Genomic DNA, 26,585 nt, shown 5'->3' on the forward strand with positions numbered 1-26,585 from the left:
ATTCAGGTGATACCTATTTCTGCTTTTAACATACTAGCTCTTCAGAAAATATTAATTTTCAAAAAATAGTCAAAATGCTGTAAGTTTTAGAACAAGACTGATAATCATCTTCTGCCTTTAATTAGCATTTTTTAAAGAGTATTCCCGGATTACCAGGGTCCATACCAAATCTGAATGAATGTCAACATCTCCACAGGAGAATCCAGACATAATGGAAGATCAGGGTCACACAAGGAAACTTATTTTAAGGATATATATATCCTCAAATCAGTAATTCTTGAGTTTTCTAAAATATATTCATAGTTAATCAAATGGTGTGAACTTTAAAAAAAAAATACTCCTTAAAAGATATTCTCTAAGACTAGAGTGCTATTTCTGAAAACTACCTAATTATTTGGAGTTATGAAGATTTGATGAACCAGCTTTTGTTTTCAAACTTAACAGTACAAAAGCACTTTCTTAAATAAGATAGCAATAACATACTTGAAAATAATATGCATTGCATATAGAAACACATGGGTTTCAAAGACCAAGTCAGACTTTGTTATTTATGTTATTTGTGTTATTTGTTAGTTACCTGTAGTGTTATGCTCACAATCATCACAAACTCCTCCACCCCCTCTGTAGTGCTCAAGTGGAAATGGGTCCACTGAGATGTCGTAGTGGCAGCTTCCAGAATGGCCGTTGCATTGACAAGGTTTACAATTGAAAGCGTGAACTTGATCACCTTGGCGGAAAGGCTTGTCATTATAAAGGGGCAAGCAGCGATCACACTAGAACAATAAAGTAATATCAGAACAATAAAGAGATATAAAGCTGTGATTTTTCTCTTTTTATTTACCTATCTGGCCCTTTCACTAGATGTAAAGCTAATATCAAAGAGTTAAAAGTCAGCAACTACTGTATTTGGAAAAATGCTGTATAAATCAGAAATTAGCATATTATAGGCATGGTAGAGCAGAATTGTAAAAGTAACAACGTGAGCTGAAACCATGCAAAGCATTCTTAATAACCAATGGTAAAAGTTGCATTCTTAATAACCAATGGTAAAAGTTATGATTGTTCTACGATTTTTAATTTTTTTTTTTGTCCAAAACATTAAAAACTTGACTTCTGGTTTCTTGTTCCACAGGTGAAGAGCTTGGAAGTCACCTCTCCATCCTGACAACAGATAAAAAGCTGAACAGACTGAAAAATCAACAACTCTTCCTGCATCCATAAGAGAGGAGAGGACACAGGGCAAACTGCTACCCTTAAGATTGGAAAGACAGACACGCAAATACAGGAAGTCTCAGCTATAGGAGGAGAGACTCACGAGCAAAAGCCTCCATAAGAACCAGTGCTGGGATAGACAAACCTGAACTCTAATTGATGAATTGCTGGAAGTTCAGTATGGACAAACCTGAGAGTTGAAAACTCCAGCGGGACCTAGTTATAAGGAGGTTCCCACAATTTTGTGAGATTTACTTGCAGGAGCTTGACCAACTTCTCAGAGTAAATATCAGAGAAAAATCTTATTGTGCTTCTGTTAGAGGGAGGGAAAAGGAACCATTTTGAAATACATAAGAACACTCTGTTCTACCTAACAATACCTGTTCTCAGGTGAAAATAGTTAACCAGATCCTAACCTGCTGGGGTACTATCAGAGCCTAACTGACCTGCAGAAGGGAAACACCCAACTCCAGCCCACTCTAGCCATCCTGCCCCACCTAAGGGAGGAGAAAAGACTGAGAAACAATTATGCAATTCACAGTCAAGGGGGCATAGGCTCCCTAAAAGACTGAGACCTAATCCTAGGACTGTAGAACACTTCCCTTCCCCCAACACCTCACCACCACATGACTAAAGGCCTATTTATAGCAGTTCCTTTTACCCAGCACATCATATCCAGGTATTAAGAAAAAATTACAAGGCATACTAAAAGGCAAAGAACACAATGAGAAGAGACAGAGTTAGAATCAGAACCAAGGATGTTGGAATTAAATTTATAACAACTATGATTACTATGCTAAAGGCTCAAATGGATAAAGTAGAGAGCATGCAGGAACAGATAAGCAATGTAAGCAGAGAGATGGAAATCCTAAGAAAGAGTGAAAAAGAAATGCTAGAGATCAAAAACTCTGTATCAGAAATGAAGAATGACATTGATGAGCTTATTAGTAGACTAGGCATGGCTGAGGAAAGAATCCCTGAGCTAGATGATTTATCAATAGAATCCTCAAAAACTGAAAAGCAAAGAGAACAAAGACTAAAAAAACAAAACAGAAAATCCAAGAACTGTGGGACAACTACAAAATGTATAACATACACATAATGGGAATACCAGAAGAGGAAGAAAAAGAGAAAGGAATAAAAGAAATATTTGAAATAATAATGACTGAGAATTTCCGCAATTTAATGTCAGATACCAAACCACAGATCCAGGAAGCTCAGAGAACACCAAGCGGGATAAATACCAAAAAGACTACACCTGGACAAACCATTTTCAAACTACAGAAAATCAAAGTTAAAAAAATCCCAAAAGAAGCCAGAGTTCAAAAACACCTTACCTATAGAGAAACAAAGATAAGAATTACATCCAGCTTCTCCTCAGAAGCCATGCAAGGAAGAAGAGAGTGGAGTGAAATACTTAAAAGTGTTGAGACAGAAAAAACACCAACCTGGAATTCTGTTCCCTGCAAAATCATCCTCAAAAGTTAAGGAGATATAAAGACTTTGTCAGATGAACAAAAGTTGAGGAAATTTGTTGTCAGTAGACCTGCCTTGTAAGAAATGTTAAAATAAGTTCTTTAAGAGAGAAGGAAAATAATAAAGGTCAGAAACTCAGATCTACATAAAGAAAGAACATCAAAGAAGGAATAAGTGAAGGTAAAACTTTAAAACCTTCCTTATTATCCATTATAAATGTAAAGGGAAATTTAAAAATAATACAACTAATATTTAGCAGACTGTAATTTAGGATTAGAAACTTTGAGAATTAAATTGTTTTGTTTCTTTGTAAAAAACTCATTGAGCAGCTAGAACAGTGCTAGCTTTCTTATCCCAGAACTTTCCATACTGAGCGAGCATCTTTTCTATGCCTTGGTGAATACTCATACTCCTTTCTAGCATGGATCAACTTCCATCATTTTAACCTTCGTGCTTTCAGTGCTGTGAAATATCTCTGAAAATCCCTTTAATGTAAAGTTCTTGTTGGCATCACTTCCTCTAGAATATCTTCACCCTATTGGTCACAACCACTGTCCTCATTTATGATAACTTCGCCTTCATTGAGTTGCTCTGGCTGCATATATAAAGTCTCTCAAATAGCAGCAGTTATCAGATATTTCTTCTGCAAGTAGAAATGTTCAATTGGAATTTCACTTCCAGCACTTTCTTTCTCTGCAGCACTTTCATCTTTGTTGGCCAATTCTCCTTTTTTTTTTTGCCTTTTAAATTTATTAACTGAGTTTTTTTTGTTTTTTTTTGTTTTTAATTTTTTGTTTATTGCAGTAACATTGGTTTATGACATTGTAAAAATTTCAGGTGTACATCATTGTACTTCTATTTCTGCATAGATTACATCATGTTCACCACCAAAATACTAATTACAACCCATCACCACACACATGTACCGAATTATCCCTTTCACCCTCCTCCCTCCCCAATTCTCCTTTTTTGAACATCCATGTTTGTAAAATGTCACATGAGTTTACCACTGACAGACAAGGAGGCAACACAACTACAAGCTTCTTTGTGAATGAACTGAATAACAGATGTGCACTGACCAGTCACCAAAAAATTTTGAGAGAAGAGATGTGATTGGTCACTGATCAAGATGTGCATCTGTTATTGATGTAGTAATTTGTGGACTGAAGAGCTAGCAGCAAAATTTGTATTTTGTGCAATTACTGACAGTTAATATGCCAGGATAACCAATATTTGAACAATATTGTTAGAGGATTGGTGTTATTTAACTAAACTATAGTAACTGAAATTCATGCATGTTGGAACTGTACAAAGAGTGGACTGCCTGTATAACTAAAGAAAAATTTACTAAGTCACATAAGAGATCTGTTATGTACTGGGACAAATCAATTAAAGCTGCAAATATTTTTAAACATTAATGATTTTAACTTTTCTAATATAAATACAATTTATAGACAAAGCAAAATTTATTCCATAGATTAAGCAACTATTGATTTGAACCGAGTTAAAATTTTAGCATAGTTGTATACCTAATAAAAGTAATATTATACTTTTTATAAAATAAATGAAGCAGAAAATAAAAATTACTGATAATTTAACTGCCAAATGCTAAGCCAAAATATTTAAATGAAACAATTTCTTCCAAACCTGGTACATGTGTATGTTTTTCCCTTTTTTTCAAAATTAGGAATACACAGAAACACACACACACGTGCGCACGCACACGCACACACACACACATATAGCCTATAATATTACATAGTCCCATATCATTAAATTCATGAATTTTACTGCATTATTTCTCATATTATTCATAAAATAACTTATTTAACCATTCTGCAACTACTGCAGAAACATTTTGCTTTTTCTAATTTTTTGTTTTTGTTGTGAATGTATTTGAGTATTTCCTTAAGAAAATTATGTAATGAAATTACATCATAAAAGAGTATAAATATTTTTTAAAGATTTTTTAAAATATGGTCAAATTCCTTCTAAAGAAATTAAACTCATTTATAGACCCATCAGCAATATCTGAGAACGTCCATTTTTTTATGTTCTGCTGAACTTAAACCTATGATTATCTCTTCACTATTTTGATTTTAGAAGAATATTTATCAGTGTTTTAGTATGTATGTCTTTGGTTACCAGTAAAGCTAAATATTTTTCATCTGGTTCTTGGTCAAATATAGTCTTTTTCAAGGAAATTGTTCATTTTTATTTTGCATATTCATTTTTTCTTATTGATTTTAAATCTCTTCTATATTAGGTACATTCTTCTTTTGCCTGCAAAATAGTAAGGATTTAGTTAATAATTTTAATATATACTTGTATTTTATTTTTTCTACTTCATTGGCCAAAATTTTCAGCACAATAGTTAAGAGACATGGCACGGTGGTGATGGTAGGAATATTCGCTTTATTTCTGAATTTAATGAAAATGTCTTTAATGTTACAACCTTTATAATGATGTCGACTATTGATTTCAGGTAGATAATCTTTATCATTTAAAAGAAGAAATCTCTATTTCAAAACAAATAAGATGCTTTTATATAAAAAATAAGAAACATCAATTTTATTAAATGTCCTGATTTAATTGTTTGACCTATTGAGTTGATAAATTATGTTATAGGTTAATAGGGTAATTAGAATCTATGTTTGCATTCTTAGAATAAACAACATCATTAATGGTAAAGAATTGGTAAAAAGTATGTAGGATTTCTGCATTTATATTCATAAATTAGATTGCTCTATGTTTTTATAAAGACATTGAAACAAATAAAACTTCAAAATTTTAATGGGTAATCAATATGTATTTGAATTTATTAAGTTAATTTTAATATCTGAATAATCAGAAAATTCTCATTTTGTATACACACTAAAACCCATTATAGTTTGTCAAGTTATATTGTGTATAAAGTATGATTCATCCAAGATTTAAAATAAATACAAACATACATATATACCAGAATTCCTGAATTATTTTTCTTACTCTTTTTTGTGCTGTGAAATTCTTAATGTGACTTCCAAAAGTGCCCAACTTATTCCAGAATTACATATTGAAATTATGAATCAGGAGAGTCAAACCATGTAAAACAGGGTCTCAAAAAATCTCCGTGTCTATTCATAGTGACGGTCCTCTGCTATTTTTTTTAATTAACATTGTTAGAAACTATTTTGACATTTTGGGCAACATAGATCATTCCTTTTTTAAATTTTCTGTAATAAATATTTAATATTTTAGAACAGTTTATTTGACATATTTCATAAGCATTGTTGGCACTATAGTCAAAAGCGTTTTATCCAGTATTTATTTTCCCATCCTCGATCATAGTTGAACAATTTTTCCCTTAATATTTTTAAAAGCAGAAAGGAAAAAAATAAGAATTTAATTGCCCAGTGTGTTTCTGTTTTACAGTATTCCGAAAATTTTAGCATGAAAACATTGCATTTTTCTACCTAGCTGAGAAGAAAAAAGAAAACAAAAGACGAAGAGAATGACAATGTAAACATGAAGTCACAATGTTCACACCAGGTAATGCTGTATTCTAATAATTGGTAAAGAATGCACCCTTACATTTTGGTCAATATAAAAAGTCAATATCATATTCTTTTTGGAATGATGAAGATTTTCTCTCCCCCAAACCAATTCTAACCCTTTGGGCTGTGATAGTTGCTCCTCTTCTGTTCTCCCACAGCACTCTATTAATACCTTGACCCTGCTCCTGTCTCTTTGAACTGAACTGATTGGTTTACTTACACTTATCTTCCAGGAAATGCAAGTTATTGACTTTTATACTCCCTGCATCATACACACAGTAGGAACTTAGTAAACAATTGCTAAACTAACTGAAAATTCATCTAATGATGATATTCATGTCCAAAGAATGTCATTCTTGAGGAAATTTAGAGACGGAACACAATGGGAACAATCAATAAACAGATCAATGCGTATATCAAGTCTTCAGAATCGGCTATCATTAGATGATTTGCAATAACCCACTTATAATATAAAATGAAACTCATTTTGTAAAAGAAAGATACATGGCAATCATTAGAATATTCTCAACTATGGGTCTTTGGCCAAAAAAAATTTAAACTGGGGGAACTGACCTCTTTAAGTTTTCTCTCACCAGAAATAACCATTTGTAAATCAAATTTATTGCATAGAATTAAAAGTTAGAGATTAGGCATAGGCTTAAAGTAAGACACCTTAGTCAATTATTGGTGCTGCCACTAAGAAAAGGCAACTGTGAAAACTAACATAAAATGCTTACTTTCTATGTGTGGGGCACTATATTGAGTATTTAAAACAGATTATTTCATTGAATCCTCAAGGCTTTGGGTCATAAAGTACCGACATCTGATTTCTGTTCCTTGATTTGCTAGCCTTGTGTTCTTGTATAATTAATTCTACTTTTTTAAGCTTTAATTTTCTCATATCTAGCATAGGGGTAATAATGTCTGCCTCGTAGAGTTGTAGTAAAGACCAAGTATTTAGCAGAGTGTCACGTAGTAAGCCCTCATTAAACATGGTCCACTACTTATATTATTAGATTAGCAACCGAGGATTGAAGAGGTGAAGTAATATGAACAATATGATTGGACGGTAAGTCCTTGAGTCCACTTTACCTCTGTGAATCTCAGCTTCTTTATCTCTAAAGAAAGACATTTTAATATCTTAATTAGTATTGTCTCAAAATAACCTAAGATAAGTGGTAATATTTAAATCATGCCCAACTCAAGGTCTGGCACATATTATACTTTCAGAATTGGGAAGTTACAAGATAGAAGAGGAGAAAGAAGGCTGCAGAGAGGCGTAAAAATCCAACTGAGGTGTTGATCTCAAGTTTAAGTGACACCAGCAGTATATAAGACTGTCCCTATGCACTATATTGTCTATAATCATTAACAGGGGATTCTGTGATCATCAATGTACTGGTCCATGGTCTGATTTAGAGGATGTAGCTTATAGAATAGAGCAAGGAGCAATTTATGACCAAAATTCACTTCTGGCTAATTTTATCATCCCCAGGTATAGCTACAGAAGAGGCCTCATCTACACTTACTTCCTAGGAGCCATCAGATATAATTAGGAAATAACTATTACTTCTTCTAGTAGCCTTAAGTGTGGAGGAGATAGGTTTTAACTGGATAAATGGAAGAATGGATGAAAACTCACTTTCTGACTTCCTGGCTTTGGAGAAGAGAGATGAGCTCATTAAGTTCTCTTCTCCAGGTCAATTAACCATGCAATTAACCACATTCCCAATTTTTAAACAAACTCTATCCTACTGCAGACTTGGACCAAATGCAAAATTTTGCCACAAGACAATTCCTGAAGCCTATTTTTTACTTTATTTCAAAGTATTCTTATTGATGACTTCGCTCACCCGATGATGGTGTTATTATTATTCAAGTTATGCTTTCTTGAATAAAAGTTGGTGGAAGTGGTGATCTGGAACCTGTGGTCCTGTCACACTGATTACAGATGCAGTTTGTCTTCTACAAAGCAACTGCTGGCTGTCTGAGTTTGGGATGTTGCCTACACGAGCTAGTGGAGCAAATCCAGCAAAAGCATCACTTTGATATTTCTATGAAGACAACTTTTTTGCTTTTTGATTACAATCTAAAAAAAGTCTAAAGTTTTATCCTTATTGTCAACAAAAGTCATTGTCAAAAGGACTTCTTGTAAATAAGACTGGACTAAATACTATATCAATGCTCCAAAGACACAATCCTGATTTCTCTAATGTTTAAAAATCAAAGAGGAATTTGCCACTGATCTAATGGAGTGGTTTGTATCCTAACAAGTAGTTGTTATTGAGAATGGGTGGACTTCCTTTTGTGGAGAATAAAAAACTTACAGCAACATTGGGAGCATTTTATCTCTTGTTAAAGAAAAGAAGCATAGCCATCATTTTCAATTCTCATGGGGAAATTGAAAAAAAAATATTATAACACTGGGATGCAACAGTTTATAGAAAGGGCACTGCAGACACTAATCCTGGGAGGGCAGTATTTCCACACCCACCAGGCAAGACGTGTACATTCCCTTGGACCCAACAATTCCACTAGGAATTCAGAAAACTACATTTTTAAAACTATTTGAGAAATAATTTTTTTATAATAGTGAAGAAAAGGATAAAAGTTGAATGCCAAAAAGTAGCGGAATGGTTTGAAAATGTCATATATCTTCAAAGAAATATAATGTAAACATATATAAATATAAATGTAGAAAAGTATTTGTAATATAGTTTGAATTTAAAAACCAAGTTAAAAATAATATGTAGAGTATAATCCTATTTTCTATATAAAGGTAGATTCATCTGTGGATATAAATATAGAGCTACAACTTTAAGAAAATGGAGACAGATTTAGATTTTATAATCTAAATATAGATTTATTTAGAATAACAATAATGAAAAATCTGAAAGGATATAAACGAAGAGCATATGCCAAGGTTATCTATGGGTGGTAGTGTTACAGATGACTTTTACTTTTTATAACTTTTTTTCCACAGTATGCATTTATTACTAATGTATTAAAAACCTGAGGGCAAATAAAATGCAACCACATGGATAGTTACAAGAGAATTATACATCATTTGCATGTAACATTTCACTAAGTAAAGCTAAGAACATTAAAATGTTCCTGTTTTAAATTATACATAGATCAGTAAGATACTACAAAGAAAATGATTCTTTTTTCAAGTACAACGTAGGCTGAAAGAGTTTATGAATTATCAGTAAACAGAGTATGATTTTTAAAAAATAGAAATTTTTCAAAACAATGAGATTAATATATAGAAGCAGGGATTTTGAGAGATAGTCTAAATTTTTGTTGGAAAATTTGCTTTAAAACATACAGAACTGGGACTACATCAAACTAAAAAGCTTCTGCACAGCAAAGGAAACCATCAACAAAACGAAAAGGCAACCTAACAATTGGGAGAAGATATTTGCAAACCATACTTCTGATAAGGGCTTAATCTCCAAAATATATAAAGAACTCATGCATCTTACCAACAAAAAAACTACCAACCCAATTAAAAAATGGGCAAAGGACCTGAACAGACATTTCTCCAAAGAAGATATACAGATGGCTAACAGACACATGAAAAGATGTTCAAAATCATTAACTATCAGGGAAATGCAAATCAAAACTACAATGAGATATCACCTGACGCACATCAGAATGGCTATAATTAACAAGACAGGAAACAACATGTGTTGTTGGAGAGGATGTGGAGAGAAGGGAACTCTCATACACTGCTGGTGGGAGTGCAAACTGGTGCAGCCTCTATGGAAAACAGTAAGGAGATTCCTCAAAAAATCAAGGATAGAACTACCATATGATCCAGCCATCCCACTGCTGGGTATTTATCCAAAGAACTTGAAAACACCAATTTGTACAGGTACATGCACCCATGTGTTCATTGCAGCGTTATTCACAATAGCCAAGACTTGGAAGCAACCTAAGTGCCCATCAAGGGACGAATGGATAAAGAAGCTGTGGTATATATACACAATGGAATACTACTCAGCCATAAGAAACGATGAAATCCAGCCATTTGTGACAACATGGATGGACATTGAGGGTATAATGCAAAGTGAAATAAGTCAGAGGGAGAAGGTCAAATACCGCATGATTTCCTTCATTAAGTAGTAGATAATAACAACAATAAACAAACACATAGGGACAGAGATTGGATTGGTGGTTACCAGAGGGGAAGGGGGGAGGGAGGAGGGTGAAAGGGATAATTTGGTACATGTGTGTGGTGATGGGTTGTAATTAGTATTTTGGTGGTGAACATGATGTAATCTATGCAGAAATAAAAGTACAGTGATGTACACCTGAAATTTTTACAATGTTGTAAACCAATGTTACTGCAATAAACCAAATGTTACTGCAAAAAAAAAAAAAAATTCAAATTAAACTTATGTAAATAAAAAAAATAAAAGAAAAATAAAAGGAGAAGGAATTTGAGGAGTAAAAAATAAATTTCAACACTAAACTTTAAAAAAAAAAAAATCATACAGAACTAAAAGACACACTGACACACATTTTGGCCTTTGATCTTAAGGATGATACTGTGTTATCATTTTTGTGGATTACTAAGAAAGATGTAAGACAAGGAATACTTTGTAGTCTATCTTTTGATGATAAAATTTCATGAAACTGTTAATTTTTGGTCTCATAATTGTGTTTCTTTACAACTCCTTTTAGAGACTACAAGGAGAACCATGACAAAATGGAAGAAATATGACTAAATTTTGAGCAAATTATGAGCATTATGAGTAAATTTTTTAATTCTCACAATTTTTTTCCATCAATGACTTTTACAGTTTCATTTAAAATCTAGAAATATTCGATTATGTTATATTTTATGCAGTTTCTGAACCAAATGGCTTTCTACAATGTTTTCCCAATCTCCAATTGATCATTTGTCACTTCCTATTATGTTTCAGTCTCTTCTGTAACAACTGGATTCCCCCTGATATGTCCCTGGATGCTCAAATTATAAGATTAGACAATGGCTATATCAGGGTTGAAGATCTTTGTCACTGATTCATCTAACTGGTTTCATTTTGATAGCTTCTTAAAGGCCACTAATCAACTCCACTAAGTTGCAGCCAAATACTTTGACATATTCAGGTAGGAAAATAATAGAATAATCATTAAATCTAGAAGATACTGATGAAATTTATTTTATTACATCATATTCTAATAATACATAATGACATTTCTCTCTTCTGGATCATTAATTGTTCTATATATGTGGAGTATAGTGTTCTTTTGTTACTATTACAGAATAGCAAAGACAATCTTTCAAAGATAATCCACAGGTCCAAAAGCATTTTTATCAACTCTACTCCCATCAGTCTCAATATTGCTCCATTATTTCTTAATACCATCAAATTTACAGAGAAAATGCAAACTTTTATAGGAAAATTTAAAGAGATTTAACTATAGCAGCACCTCATTTATTCAGTCCCTTATCCAACAATCTTAAAGGTGTAAGACATTTCTTTGAATGAAGGAAGAAGAAAATATCCTCTTAGCCAAAAATACATGAAGTTTTCGGGTGGCGGGGGGGCAGGGATTTTCCTACAAGTTACTCACAGAAGAGCTCAACAGACTCAGTGCCCTTTGAAAGCTCAAGTTTATAATGACAACCATGAGTCATCAAAAACAATTTAACTTGTCTTCAACATTCACAGATTAGGAAAATAGAGAAGTATCGGCTATTGTGAATAGTGCTGCAATGAACATGGAGGTGCATTTACCTTTTTTAATTACCGTTTTCATGTTCTTTGGATAAATACCCAGAAGTGGAATAGCTGGATCATATGGTATTTCCATCACAATAGCCAAGATTTGGAAGCAACCTAAGTGCCCATCAATGGATGAATGAATAAAGAAGATGTGGTGTATATACACAATGGAATACTACTCAGCCATAAAAAAAGACAAAATTGTGCCGTTTGTGACAACATCAATAGACCTTGAGAGTATTATGCTAAGTGAAATGTCAGACAGAGAAAGACAAATACTATATAAATTCACTCATATGTGGAAGATAAAAAAACAAACATATAGATCCAGAGAACAGATTGGTGGTTACCAGAGGGGAAGAGGGTGAGGGAGGGCAAAAGGGGTATAGGGGCACATATGTACGGTGATGAATGGAAACTAGACTTCTGATGGTGAACACAATGCAGTCTACACAGAAACCGAAATACAATGATGTAAGGCTGAAATTGACATAATGTTATAAACCAATGTGACCTCAATAAAATAAAGTAAAATATATATATAAAAAGAAGAAAGAGGGGCCGGCCCAGTGGCGCAAGCAGTTAAGTGCACGCACTCCACTGCAGCAGCACAGGGTTTGCTTGTTCGGATCCTGGGCGCGCACCGACGCACCGTTTGTCAAGCCATGCTGTGGCAGCGTCCCATATAAAGTGGAGGAAGATGGGCACGGATGTTAGCTAGCTCAGGGCCCATCTTCCTCACAAAAAAAAAAAAGAAGAAGAGAAGTCAATAATCTGTTTTTGAATGATTTCAAAAAACGAATTAAACTATTTTTTTTTTTGTGAGGAGATCAGCCCTGTGCTAACATCCGCCAATCCTCCTCTTTTTTTGCTGAGGAAGACGGCCCTGGGCTAACATCTGTGCCCATCTTCCTCCACTTTATATGGGACGCCGCCACAGCATGGCTTGCCAAGCAGTGCGTCGGTGCGTGCCCGGGATCCGAACCAGCGAACCCCGGGCCGCCGCAGCGGAGTGCGCGCACCTAACCGCTTGCGCCACTGGGCCGGCCCCTGAATTAAACTATTTTTTAAATGTTCGTTTTAAAAAGTCACATCTGGAAAATTTACAGGAAGTAGTTAATTCCCCAATAATGATAAATAATGAAATAATCCTTTAGTTTTTCTTAAGTCTCATACATACCATACGGGGACAAAGGATAACTATGGGTGCTGCCTTATTTTATTAAGCATTTATAGAGAAAATAGCATTTCGTCTACACTTTTTAAATTATTGCAATTATCATAGAATATTATAATAGTCCATGTATTTATCTGTGGTTCTTGTTAGACTCTGAGCTTCTTAAAGCAGGAACTAGATTTCATTGATCTAATGAATCCCAGCATAATGCCTGGAACATTGTAATTGCTCGATAATGTTTATTGAGTAACGGAATGAATGAACAAAGGAAAGTAGGAATGAGAGAATAAATTAATGAATGGATGATGCAACAAGAGTTCATTTCTATCAGTGAATTCATTTCCTTCATTCCCAGCTCTAGCAAAAAAACAAAAGTGAAAGAAAATTACTTCCCCTTCTACCCTCAACAGTAAAATGCCCTCGAATGTCTTTATCTAGGCGATGCTTTCCTTGCAATAAAAATAGCTAAGACTTATGCTCTCAGGCCTAAGCAGTTTGTATTTATTAGCTGACTAAATCTTTCCAACAACCTATGAAGTACGAGTTGCTATTACCTCCATTTTACAGATGAGAAAACTGAGGAATAGGAGAGAAATTTGATAATTTTCTAAAGTCATCCACAAGAATGTCAATTAATATAAATTAGAATGTAAAAATTTCTAAGGACATCAATGTTTGTTGTTTTTATTCATAACAATATTCCAGGTGTCTAGAAGCCTTAACATATAGAAAGCACTCAATTTATATATATATGTAAACATATATGCATACATATACTACACACACATATATATATATACATGTATGTGTATATATGTATACATATTCTCCTTCAGTGTCCTCGCTTCTAAGCACCATGCTATACTGGCTCCAGGGATAGGAAATGACCTCTGAGGGAGGGAGGTGTTGAGTGGATTCACTGTGGTTAAATGTCCAAACTTACCTCCTTCTGCTCAGAGTCTAAATTGGATGGCAGTGCCCTGGAAACCAAAGAGTCACTCCACTCCTGGCTGGAAAGTTCAGAGCTATGTAGTTAGCCCCTGCCTCTATGGGAAGGGGAGGAAGGCAACTTGTTTCAAACTGAGAGATGATAATATGCTCACTTTTTAGAGGTCACTATAGTACTACTTACTGAGCTAAAAGAGGTGATTTGTTAAACTATTCCCAAATGGCCTAACTGAATTAGAGATCTTCTGAAAGTCTGTAAATTGCTCCTTTCTCATCAGTAGAAACCAGACCAGTACGTTGGAAATTTTAAGAGCCTAAATCTCTAATAATAATAATTGTTCTCAGGCTCTATTCACAGCTTCCTTCTTCCCTTTGGATGTAGCAACTCAATCGTAATTCAAATGATGTAGTTTCCATGTAATTTCTTTTGTCTACTAGACAGAGAAATCATCTTTATAAACATAAAAAGCTCACTGTACCCATGTAACTATTTTTTCCAATAGAAGTTTCCCTATGTAGATCTAATGTTCCAACCACACAGCTATTGTTAGACAAATTTGCTAAGTTATTATCAGTGATAGATTGGGTGAGGAAGAGGGTGGAAACATAGACAAAACTTCCAACTGCAGAGAGAATCTAGACAAAAAATGGTTCAGTGCTTTGCACATGGTAGGTGATAAATATATGTTTACGAATGCATGAATGAATGGCTTAATAGCCTGTTTACATTTATGACATGTTACAGGACTATACCTTAATGTGTCTAGTATTTAATTGAATAATCACATTAATGGTTTAAAGGTGAATGCAATATTTTCCTTCAGATCTTTACCTGGGATTACTATGTAATCTCAATTAGCAAATCCAAAACAATTACCATGCTTTGCCATTGAGAAGACAGAAATGCTCACATATTTATCCTTTCTCAGTAATTATCTTTCTCCTGGTTAGAAATTCTCCTATAATTAGTGTCCACAGAGAATATGTACTTACCTGCTCTCTAGCAGATATAAGATATTAATAGCATAAATTAAATAACTACTAATGCTATTGGACAATACTGATCAGACATTAGCAACAATGCAATGATCGTGAACACTTAAGATACACAGCCTGTCTGACATTTCAACTATTAATAGATGGTGGCTACTTTTAGAAACTTTTTAATTCATGCAATGCCTTGTCTATATCTCTACAGGCAAAATGCAATGGAGGACTGGAAAACCATCCAATAAAACAAATTTTAATAACATATGAAACAAAATCTACATTTGCAAAAGTAGAGACTGTAGACAGAATTATTTGGACAACTGCTTCAGTTCTACACATTGTCTATATGTAAATATAACTAAGAGTCCATGTATTTTCAAACACAGTGTTCCTGACTGTATGGCTTGTGAATGCAGACCATCTTACTCTGTCTAGTTGTTGAATGAGACAAAACCATTTGCCTGATGGGCCCTGGAGTCTTATTCATTAATTTTGAACACTCCACATGGATACTTGATCTCCCCCTTGGCTTGCCAACCCTTCTTTATTCCCTCTTCCTCTTTAATTGTGAGACTTGTTCAGGGCACCAAATAGAAAAGACACATATGAGATACACTAGGTTCGCCCAAGAGTCCAGAAGGAGAACTTTTAAGTTTTGTTCAGGTTTGTGGGTAGTGGCTAAGCCAAAGCAATTCTATTTTATAGCAACCATAATAATTTAACCTTATTGATATGTCAGAAAATGTGGCCTTAATAGAGAACACATTTGTATAGGATAACCTGCACTATTTTATAAAGAAAGCCAATGAAGAAAAAATGAATTCATTCTATTAAAATGTTCTTTACATGGAACTCTTCAAAATCATATATATAAGACAAATATAGATTGATATATTAAGAAGCAAAATCCATATGTCTGTCTTTGAGTTTTTAGAGTTCCTCTAAATTTAATGAGTGGACATAAAAATGCATCCGAGTTACTATTTGGATATAAAGTCATTTTATCTTGGAAATTTTATCTAATGTTAGACTTTAGTATTAGATTAACAAATTTAAAAAATCCCTTCATTAATATAGCTGCATTTACATTTTTCTTTTAAGATTTAAAATGTCAATGATATTTACGTTGTTTGTTAATTACAAAGTGTCAGCCTGAATAATTTGTTTGCACTAAAGGCATCTCCATTTATTATAGTAATTAGTGTCTGCCAGAAAATCTTTTTTGAATTTCACAAATGAAAGTCCTTCAATATTTTCAAATAGTTGCATCTGTAATCAAGATGATATGGCTGTACTCTAGCATAATGCTCTACACAGGGAGGCATTTCATAAATATTTGTTGAATGAAGCTAGCAAATGATCCATCTTCACATCAGAACCATAAAGGTACACAGTAATTACGAACTTTGTAGCAGTTATTCCATGCTAAAGAAAATCACCTCGAGTCTGTCTTTAGCAGTAGCCTGAATACTTACCATAGATGAAATGTTCTTGATATATTAATAAATCATATTATTATTATATTAGGAAAATTACATTGAAATATTTAACTGCAAAATCAATAATAAAAAAGCAAACCATTGTGCTTTTTCACCACTTGACTTAAAAACCAAACACTGCCATAAACACTCCACTCCACTACTAACCTTTGAATTTAGTAATAATCATTCACAAGCATTTCTTGATATTTACACTTTATATATGCATTACTTAGTAACTGTTTTGCATGTTTTTAAATTTTACATAAACGGTACACTGTATGTCTTATTCTACAGCCAGCTTTTTGCACTGGATTGTTCGAGAAGTTTGGTCATGTAGATGTAATAGCTATAGTCATTCATACCTCTGCTGTACGTATTCCATTTAAACATTTGCAAATTGTTTTTCCACAGTGGTGGCACCTTCCCATCAATGGTGTACGAGTCCTAAATAATCCACATCTTTGCTAGCAATTGAAATCTTCAGATTTTTTTAATCTTTGCCAACCTCATGAGTGTAAAATGTTATCTCATATCTTTGATTACTTTACAGATAACCAGTAAAGTTGCAAATGTTTCCATATGTATATTGGCCACTTGAGTTGCCACTTCTGGCCTCTTCTGCGAATTACCTGTTCATTTTTTGGTCTATTTTTCAAATAGTCTGATTTAAAAGTTCCCTTATTGTCTATGTGTTGCATTACTAATATCATCTTCTAGTCTATAGTTTTTCTTTCTTTTTTTAACATGGTAGCTTTTGATGATTAGAAGATTCCAATTTTAACGTAGAAACATTTAGCAGTTTCTTCCTTGATAGTTTGTGCTTCACATATTCAGAAGTCGCAAAGACATACTGCATTTTCGGTGGAAAAATTTTAAAGGTTTATTTTTTAACATTTAGATGTCTATTCTCCTAGAAATTAATTTTTGTTTATGGTACAAGTTGTGAATTCAACTTTTCATATGAAAAATAAATTTTCCTACAACTATTTATTAAGTAGTCCAGTTTCCCCCACAGATTTGAAATGTCTCTTCCATGAATTATGATTTGTTTACCCTTGAGCCAATAGCTTACTGTGGTAATTATTATATCTTCATAATAAGACTTTATATTGGGTAGGGAAAGACCCTGCTCCTTATTACCTTCTTCAAATTTATTTATAATTTTTATTTCTCTAATCATCACTATGTTAGAATCAGTTTCTCAATTTATTGTATTGATGTTTAGATTGGAATTGGATTGAATTTATGTTATGATTGGGGAGAATTGACATCTTTGTGGTATTAAATCTTTCTCTCCGTGAGCATGTTGTAGCCCTCTGATACTTTAAGTCTTTTAAATATTTTTCAATAATGTTTCTACCATGAACATATCTTGGAAGATTTTCCTTTAGATGTTATTATAATTAGTATCTCTTTTTAAATTAAGTTTCCTGTTTTGTTATTCTGGTATATAAAAGGCAATTGATTTCCATGTATCTATTCTATATCTAGCCACCTTACTGAACTCTCATTAATATTTCATAATTTCTGATTTTCTTACATTTTCTGATGCAATCATCTTGTCTTCAGTTCAGTTCTTTCTTTCCAATTCTTTAAGTGTTTATTTCTTTTTCTTACCACACTCAGCTGGCTAGATCCTCCAATAGAATGTTGAATAACAGACATCCTTGTCTTATTCCTGATTTTAAAGGGAATGCTTCAATGGATCCACCAACATGTGCACTGTTGTGTCTAGGAATTTGTAGATGTTCTTTACCAGGTGAAGGGAGTCTTCAGTTCAGAGTGTGCTGAAAATATTTATCTAGATAAGCGTTAAATGTTATCAACTGCTTTTTTCCAAATCTATTAAAATGATCATTTCCTCCCTTCATGAGTTTCTGTGGTGAATTACCTTAACAGATTTATTAATATTAAATTTCACTTGCATTCCTGGGAAAAACCCAATTTGGCTACTATATATTATTGTTTTTATAAATAGCTAGATTTGGTTTGTTAAGTTTTAGGTTTATGTTTACAAGTAAGAGTGACCTATAAATTTTCTTTTTCGTACTGTCCTCGTTTGATTTTGTTTCCTGGCCTCCACACTTCCATTGACAGAGTTCAAAATAATTAAGATCTATGCCCTCAGATAAAACCTTATCATACTACATATTTAACTTATTTATTTAACTTCTGTTGCCTCCCTACACACACCCCCAACTTCTGAGAGAACGTAAGCTCTTTAAGAATAGGAATAATTGTGTTTTGCTCAGAGATGCAAACCAACTGCTTAGTAGATAAGGACTCAAAATTTTGTTGGATAATTAAAAGAGTCATAATTTTAGTTGGGTTTTTTCATTCTTTTTCTACTTTTCTTGACTAGTTTGCATAATAGTGAAATGATTCAATGCATTCATTCACTTAGAACTATTTACTTAATGCCTACAATATGCTGTGATTACAAATTCTGTATAATTTGTTGAGACCATCTTTATTGGTTAGTACATGATCAATGTTCATAAATTTTCCATGTGATCCTAACAAGAATGTGTATTTTCTCATTGCTGGATACAAGAATCTATTAGTTCAAGCTTTAAATTAGTTCAAGCCTCAATTACTAAGGTTTTTCTTTCTTTTTTTATTTTATTGCTTCAAATATTTCTTCTTTTCCTTTCTCTTTCTTCTCCTTCTGGTATTCTCATTATACATATGTTACATCCTTTGCAATTGTCCCACAGTTATTGAATATTCTGCTTCTTCTTTTTTTCAGTCTTTTTTCTCTTTGCTTTTCAGTTTTGGAAGTTTCTATTGACACATCCTCAAGCTCAGAGATTCTTTCTTCAGCCATTTCCAGTCTACTAATAAATCCATCAAAGATATTTTCATTTCTGTTAACAGTGTTTTTAATCTATAGCATATCTTTTTGATTCTTTTTAAAATTTCCATCTCTCTGCTTACATTACCCATCTGGTCTTACATTTTATCTACTTTTCCCATTAGAACTCATAGCATATTAATCATAGTTGTTTTAAGTTCTCCGTCTGATAATTCCAATATCTCTGCCATATCTGAGTCTGGGTCTGGTGTTTGCTTTGCCTCTTAAACTGTACTTTTGTCTTTTAGTATGCTTTTTAATTTTTGTTGAAAGCTAGACATGATGTACTGGGTGAAAGGAACTCCAGAAAAATAGACCTTTTGTGATGCAGTGGTAAGGTGTGGGGGGAGGGGAAGTGTTCGATAGGCCTATGATTTGGTCTCAGTCTTTTAAGGAGTGTGTAACAGTCACTCCCCTCCTCACCCCTTAAGTGCCAGAGGGAACTGACGTTCCATATTTCCCTTCCCCTTAATTCTATTTTTAATGTCTATTATAGCAGTATCTTGCTATATTTTTGTACTCCCCATATATAACTTTATTATTATTAATTAATAGAATTTATATTTATTATTAAATATATTATTATTAAACAATATTATTATTTAATACAGCTGATATATATTTGCTGGTTTACGTGCTCACAATTCCTTCTTGCATATCAGGCTTTTTTTCTGGGATCATGAAATATATCCTTTAAAAATTCTTTTAGTGAAAGTCTGCGGTGGTAAAGTTGGATAAATTTTTGTTAGACAGAAAATGTATTTTTTTCTCCCTTGTTTTTATTTGATAATCTAGCTACAAATTCTAGGTTTGTTGATTACTTTCTCTCTGCACTTCAAAGGTACTATACCACTGTCTTCTGGCTTCCACTGTGGCTTGAGAAATATAATGTCAAAATTTCTTATAAATTTATGTCTATAAATAATTTGTCTTTTTTTCTCTGGCTACTTTTAGGATCTGCTCTTGGTCTTTGGTGATCAGAAGATTTATTCTGTCTTACCTATGTATGTATTTTTTTTATTAGCCTACTTAGGATTCAGAAGAATTATGTCATTCCTCAGCTTTGGAAAATTCTTTACCCTTATCCCTTCAAATATAATTTTTAATTATTTTTATATTGTCCTTATCTCTATTTGCTTCTTCTATAAAGCTTTTTCAATCTATCCCCACATTATCAACCTCTTTTTCATGTTTTTAACTTACATTTTAAATGCATTTATGCACATACCTATCTCAGGGAAATAACTAATGCAAATGTTTTTCAAAGATTAATAATATCACCATGTGTCAGAGAGGAAATGAAATTTTTGACCTTGACTCACTAAATGTACATCTAATGTAGATTCTATAAATGAACTGTTTGAATGCTACTTACATGAAGATGCATTAATTTGTTAGTATTACAAAAATTATAATATAAAATGAAATACATTTAGAGTAAAATCTGTGAGCAAACAGAAAACGTAAGTAGTGGTAAAGCTTGATGTATAATAAAAATATGAGACAAGTTAGTCACGATGACTCATACTTTTGGACTTTAGTGCTCTAAAGGAACGCACTCTCTAAAATAACAGGAGATATTCATTTACATAATAAGCATTGTAGAGTGTGATGTTGGCACCGTTCAAATTATTGAATGGTAGAAGGGCTTATTATATAAAATGTTTTAAGCTGGCTCTGCTATTTATAATACTAACAAAATGCATACTGATAGTTTGATTGTAGTTAATTCAAAAAAGCCATGATTAATGTTATAAAAGGGTCACAAATCAGAGCCAAAGAATAAGAGAAGTATTCATGGTTCCTAATAAATTGCTCTGTGAATGCTTGGCCACCCTTGCAAGTAATGATGTCACAAAATGATGAAAGAATAACTAAGTAGCCAACAAAGTGCCAGGGCTTGGCGAAGGCACTGATCATTGCATCACTCTTGGCCTAGAGCCCCTGAGAGGGGAACAGAGCTATTAAAAGAAATTGAAAAATCATAAGGATGCAAGTTTCCACTGATAACGCTTTTCTTAAAACTAGATTCTGTCAACACTTGAACTCTTAGAACAGGTAAAGAAAGCACTAGATAAGAGGAGAACAGAAGTAATAGGTATATTGTAGCCATGCAACCATGTTAGTTGACATATAATATACACACAGAAGCTTCCAGTTCCTAAGTAGTATTCTACACCTATGAACTTAACACATACTTTTTGATAGTTATAATGAACTTCCTGAACAGGTGGACCAAAAGTACTTTATTGCAATAAAAGTAATAGCACAAGTAGTTAGGAAATGATCTAAAAAAGACCAAGGCGGTGGGGGGTGGGATTTAGAACCTATGTACCAAAAGAATACATATTGAATAACTCCACGATATGAAATTTTAGAACAGGCAAAACTAATCTATAGTAACATAGAGCAGGTTGGTGCTTTCCTGGGACTGAGGGTTGGGTGATGCATTGACTGTAAAGGAGCAAGAGACAATGGGGAGAGGGAAACATTCTATATCTTGATTAGGGTGGTTATTATACAAGGGTATACATTTGTTGCCAAAACAAATCAAACTACACATTTTTAAATGGGTGCATTATATTGTATCAAATCATACTTCAAAAAGTTGATTTAAAAAGAAACAACTGTAGTTTTACAGGATGTTACTGTGGGTCAAATTAAGTAAAGCATACAAGAAATCTCTTTGTTTTATTTCTTACAACTCTATAAGAATTTACAATTATCTCAAAATAAAAAATTTATTTGAAAATTAGAAATACATGTACAAGTAACAGTAATTATTTATTATCCAAATAAAATAAAATTAATCACTTAAAAAGAGTATATGTGTTTTTTATCAAGTGAATCAAGCAAGTTCAATGCCATATAATCCTGAAATCTACTTTGAAACATTCAACTCTACTTGAAAGTTACTGAATAGTATCTAGTGTTTTGGGATTTGTTTTGCCCTAGAGTAATCCTAAAATGGACCCAGTAGATTAATTATTCACTGCTTCAGTCATTTCTGGGGGAGAAATGTGACAAATATTTTCAAATTACTCTCAATTAATGAAATATGCCATTATTATTTATGGTATACATCATACATTAAAGTCAAGGCCTTAAAATTGCCAATACAACACAAAAATATGTCAGAGTTCCTAGTCTATTAGCACTGAGGAGAGTCACTGAGCCTCCTCAAGGTAGATGTTTTAGGTATCACAAAATGTAAATGGAATACTTAAGAAAAAAGAAAGTGTGGCTTTAAATTCATCTCAGGATCAGTGGGGTCTTTGGTAATAGATTTCCTTGAGTTTTTTTGGTTATTTGTTAGCTTTTTAATTTTATGAGTGGACAAAAGAAATAAGAGTTACCAATGGAGCTCTGAAATAGACAATTGGTCTTGCTATATTCAGAATAATTAATCATGTAGTCTAGCTACTAGTGTAAGTCTCAAACTATTAGCAAGTTTTGCCTTGTAATGTTCACAAGTTCAAAGTATCTGAAAGCCAGGTAGTAAACATAAGTGAGTTCACTCAAATATAAGGCTGTGGATTGTAGTGAATTCAGTGGCAACCAAGAATGATACTGCTCTAAAGAGGGTAATTGCTCCCCTGAGTTAGCTAGTTGTTGCCGTGGGGGAACATGGACATAGTGTTGGACTACTTTCTAATTAGAAGAAGCAAGAGATTAAAAAAAAAAAAGTGACAACTCTTGTTGGAAATTAAATAAAAAACTGTTTAAACCACCTGAGGACCACCAGTTTGTGACAGCAACTTTATAAACAACTGAAGAATGTTTTATATAGAAAATTCCCCAAAATGGCTATGAACTTGCTTCTGAATTTACCATTCTAATCCTATCTCCCGACTTCATTCATTTTCACTTCCGCTAAAAACACTTTCTCAAAGAACCGACAATTGCCAAGAACTGGCATATTCTCAAGGCTTACGTTTTCATCTGTTTGCCAAATGGCTGTAATATAATTCACAAAAACCCTGTTCATTGAGTAATATTATTAATGGTTAGCATAATACTGTGAAATTGAAGACATTCTTTTTGGATTATGTCCAGATCTTTAAAAAGAACATTGGTTCCAATAGGAAATGAACGGCTTATATTAAAACTTATTATTTTAAAAAGTAGAACAACATGAAAAGCATTTGAATAAGCATATTTTCAAATTATTGCAAGACAACTGTATCAGATACGTAAGTTCCATATGTATTAAAATACTTTGAATGCTAACAAAAAGAAAAGTTCACGCTTATGAATGCTTTATAAAATCATTTTCCATTTTCAACACATTGTTGAAAATATCATAAGACTGAGAAATCATTCAACTTAACAGTCTATTGACTTTTTCCCTTCAGCTGCATTTACCAAACTTTGCTGGGGTTTTTTGTTGTTTTTTTTATTTATGGCTAAACTCATGAATTATCAAAATATGTCAAGGAGGAAAGTAACAGAAAAGTCAACTTTTTAACTTTTGTTTTCAGAGGCACTTAATGTCTAAATAAAGAGCATTAAAATGTATTCTCAACCTAAACTATAGTTAATTATTTCACTAGTTCATAATCCAGCAGTCACCACCTGAGACCAAATCTAAAAATCCCAATTTGACTTCTGAGACCAATCACAAGCCTTGATTCATTTAATGGCTCTATTTTTAAGGGGAAGCATGAAATCATCCAAGAATCATAAAATATCAATCACTTAACTGTGAGCAATTATAGAGAGAGAAAAGGGAAAAAAAAGGTTGGGGCATCAAGAGTAAGAGAGAGATGGAGTGGAAACTAACTAGTCAAAATAAAGCAAAAGGAGTTCAGAGAACAACATATCGTATGAAAGTATTACCCAGTCCTTAGTTTGCATATACTAGATAGAGTCAGATCAAGTTTCCCTACTAAATTCATCCCAGAGCACTGTTTAATTGGGTTATTAGTGGGTTTTAGGAGTAGGGATGAGATTAGTGAAAGAAAGAACTCATTTCAAGGAAAGAAGTGTCCATCTTAAAGGATAAAAAGGAGAAGACACTAGGAAAAATAGAATAAATATCACTTTAACTTTAAAAGTCAAGAGCAAATCAAATTGCCGAAAATTTAAATACACAATTATGGCAGAATAAAGAGTGAATCAATCAAGTAAATTCAACTAATTTCCTTTCTTTTATCATATGATAAGCCAGGAGCAATCCAAAGGTACATAGCCTTCCCTGGAGGAGTGGGGGACCTGAACTGGGGAGTGTTGCCACTATAAGCATTTTTTGGACCCATCACAACCGAGAAAATATCATAATATCATGATATAGCATCATGATAACATCATGAATATCAAAATGTCATAATATCTGGCTTTGCTGGCTACTAACAACAACAGGGAATACCCCCAGAAAAGCTGGGACATAAGGAAATTAAAGCCAGCTCTTAAAGGGCCCATGCACAAATTCATCCATCTCATAAAGCAACCTAAAATCACCAGAAAAAAAGGTACACAGTCCTTCGGTGAAAAGAGACTCACCTGATAGGCTCTGAGTGCATCTTGGTGAGAGGTGACACCTCTCCAGGGACTGGGACGTTGGCAGTGGCCATTGTCCTGGCCTGGTGTGAGTGTGCTGACACAGACACTGGCAGATGCCATTGGAGTTCTCCCTGGGGCCTACTAGCCCAGGGTCTGTCTCACTCACTAGATCACTGATTTAATCTAGCTCAGCCAGGGATTGGCCCCACCCAACAACAAGCCCTCAGGCAACTTGTGGGCCTGCATTGATTGGTGACTGGATTCTCTGTAGCCTGGAGAGTGGGTCCACCTCTGTGGCACAGGGTGTGCACGAGAAGCAGGTGGAGTGTGTGGGGCATCTGTGGAGTATGTGGCACCTCTGCCATGGGGCAACTGGGTCCGCTTCATGGGGTCGGGGCACACGCATGGGCCAAGACTGTGTTGATGGTGTGTGTGGCCCTGTGGATGGTGGGGTTTGTCAGCTGCAACAGACTTGTGCTTCTCAAACAGCCACATAGGGGATTGGCCCCACCTTCCAAAGCTTGAAACAATTGGGTGCTCCCGTGCCTGGGGCCAGCCCCACCCAGCTGCAATCCTCAGAGAGCTGACAAGAGCCTTATGCGCCAGAGACCTAAAACAATTCTAAGCCCCTGAGCCTAACAACCAGCCACACTGGGGGCCTACTCACTTAACAGAAAAACTGCAACAGGAATGTGCTATTAGACCTTGTAGCCAACTGTGCTGGGGCTCCCCACACCCGATAGAGACTGAAGGCTCCACAACAACCCCACACAGCTGAGCATTACAACCAGCCGGCCAAGGCGACAGCTCAGCCTCCCTGGGCACCTACAGGGAGAGCAAACCTGCCACAACAGAAGGACACATGTAGCCCACACAGGGGTCACTCCTGGAACATTTGGAACTGGTGATGAGAGAGAAGCACACTGCTGGGCCTCATAAGGCATTGCTTACATAAGGTCACCTCTCCAAGATCAGGAGACATAGCTGACCTACCTAATACATAGATACAAGCACAGAGAAAGAGGTAAAACAAAGCAGCAAATGAATACATTCCAAGTAATGGAAGAGGACAAAACACCAGAAAAAGAACTAAATGAAACAGAAATGAGCAGTCTACCTGACAGAGAGTTCAAACAAAGAGTGTTAAGGATGCTCACTGATCTTGGGAGAATGGATGAACTCAGTGAGAATATCAACAAAGAAATGGGAAATATAAAAGACAACCAATCAGAAATGAAGAATACTATATTGGAAATGAAAAATTCACTAAAGGACTCAAAAGCAGAGTAGGTGATACAAAAGAATGGATCAGCGAGCTGGACAAAAGACTAGAGGAAATCACCCAAGCTGAACAGATAAAAGAAAAAAGAATTAAAAAGAGTGAGGACAGTCTAACAGACCTCAGGGACAACATCAAGCACACTAACCTCCATGTTATAGGTGTCTCAGAAGGAGAAGAGAGAGACAAAGGGACAGAGAATCTATTTGAAGAAATAATAGCTGAAAACTTTCCTAACCTAAGGAAAGAAACAGACGTCCAGGTACAGGAAGCACAGAGAACACCGAAAAATATAAACACAAAGAAGCCCACACCAAGACACATCATAATTAAAATGTCCAGAATTAAAGATAAAGAGAGAAGCCTAAAAGCTGCAAGAGAAAGGCAATAAG

At 34.1% G+C, this 26,585-nt stretch overlaps 1 protein-coding gene across 1 annotated transcript in view; it reads right to left on the minus strand.

Moving 5' to 3' along the window:
- USH2A (usherin) overlaps positions 1 to 26,585 on the minus strand; it is a 761,558-nt gene that overhangs the window by 635,925 nt on the left and 99,048 nt on the right. Inside the window, exon 10 of the mRNA XM_087424358.1 lies at positions 578 to 773. Within this exon, the coding sequence (XP_087280484.1) occupies positions 578 to 773 (196 nt within the window). The remainder of the gene's footprint in view (positions 1 to 577; positions 774 to 26,585) is intronic.

Source organism: Ceratotherium simum, chromosome 36 (genome assembly GCF_057802395.1).
Source record: "Ceratotherium simum simum isolate JZ-2026a chromosome 36, ASM5780239v1, whole genome shotgun sequence".
Classification (NCBI taxonomy): Eukaryota; Metazoa; Chordata; class Mammalia; order Perissodactyla; family Rhinocerotidae; genus Ceratotherium; species Ceratotherium simum.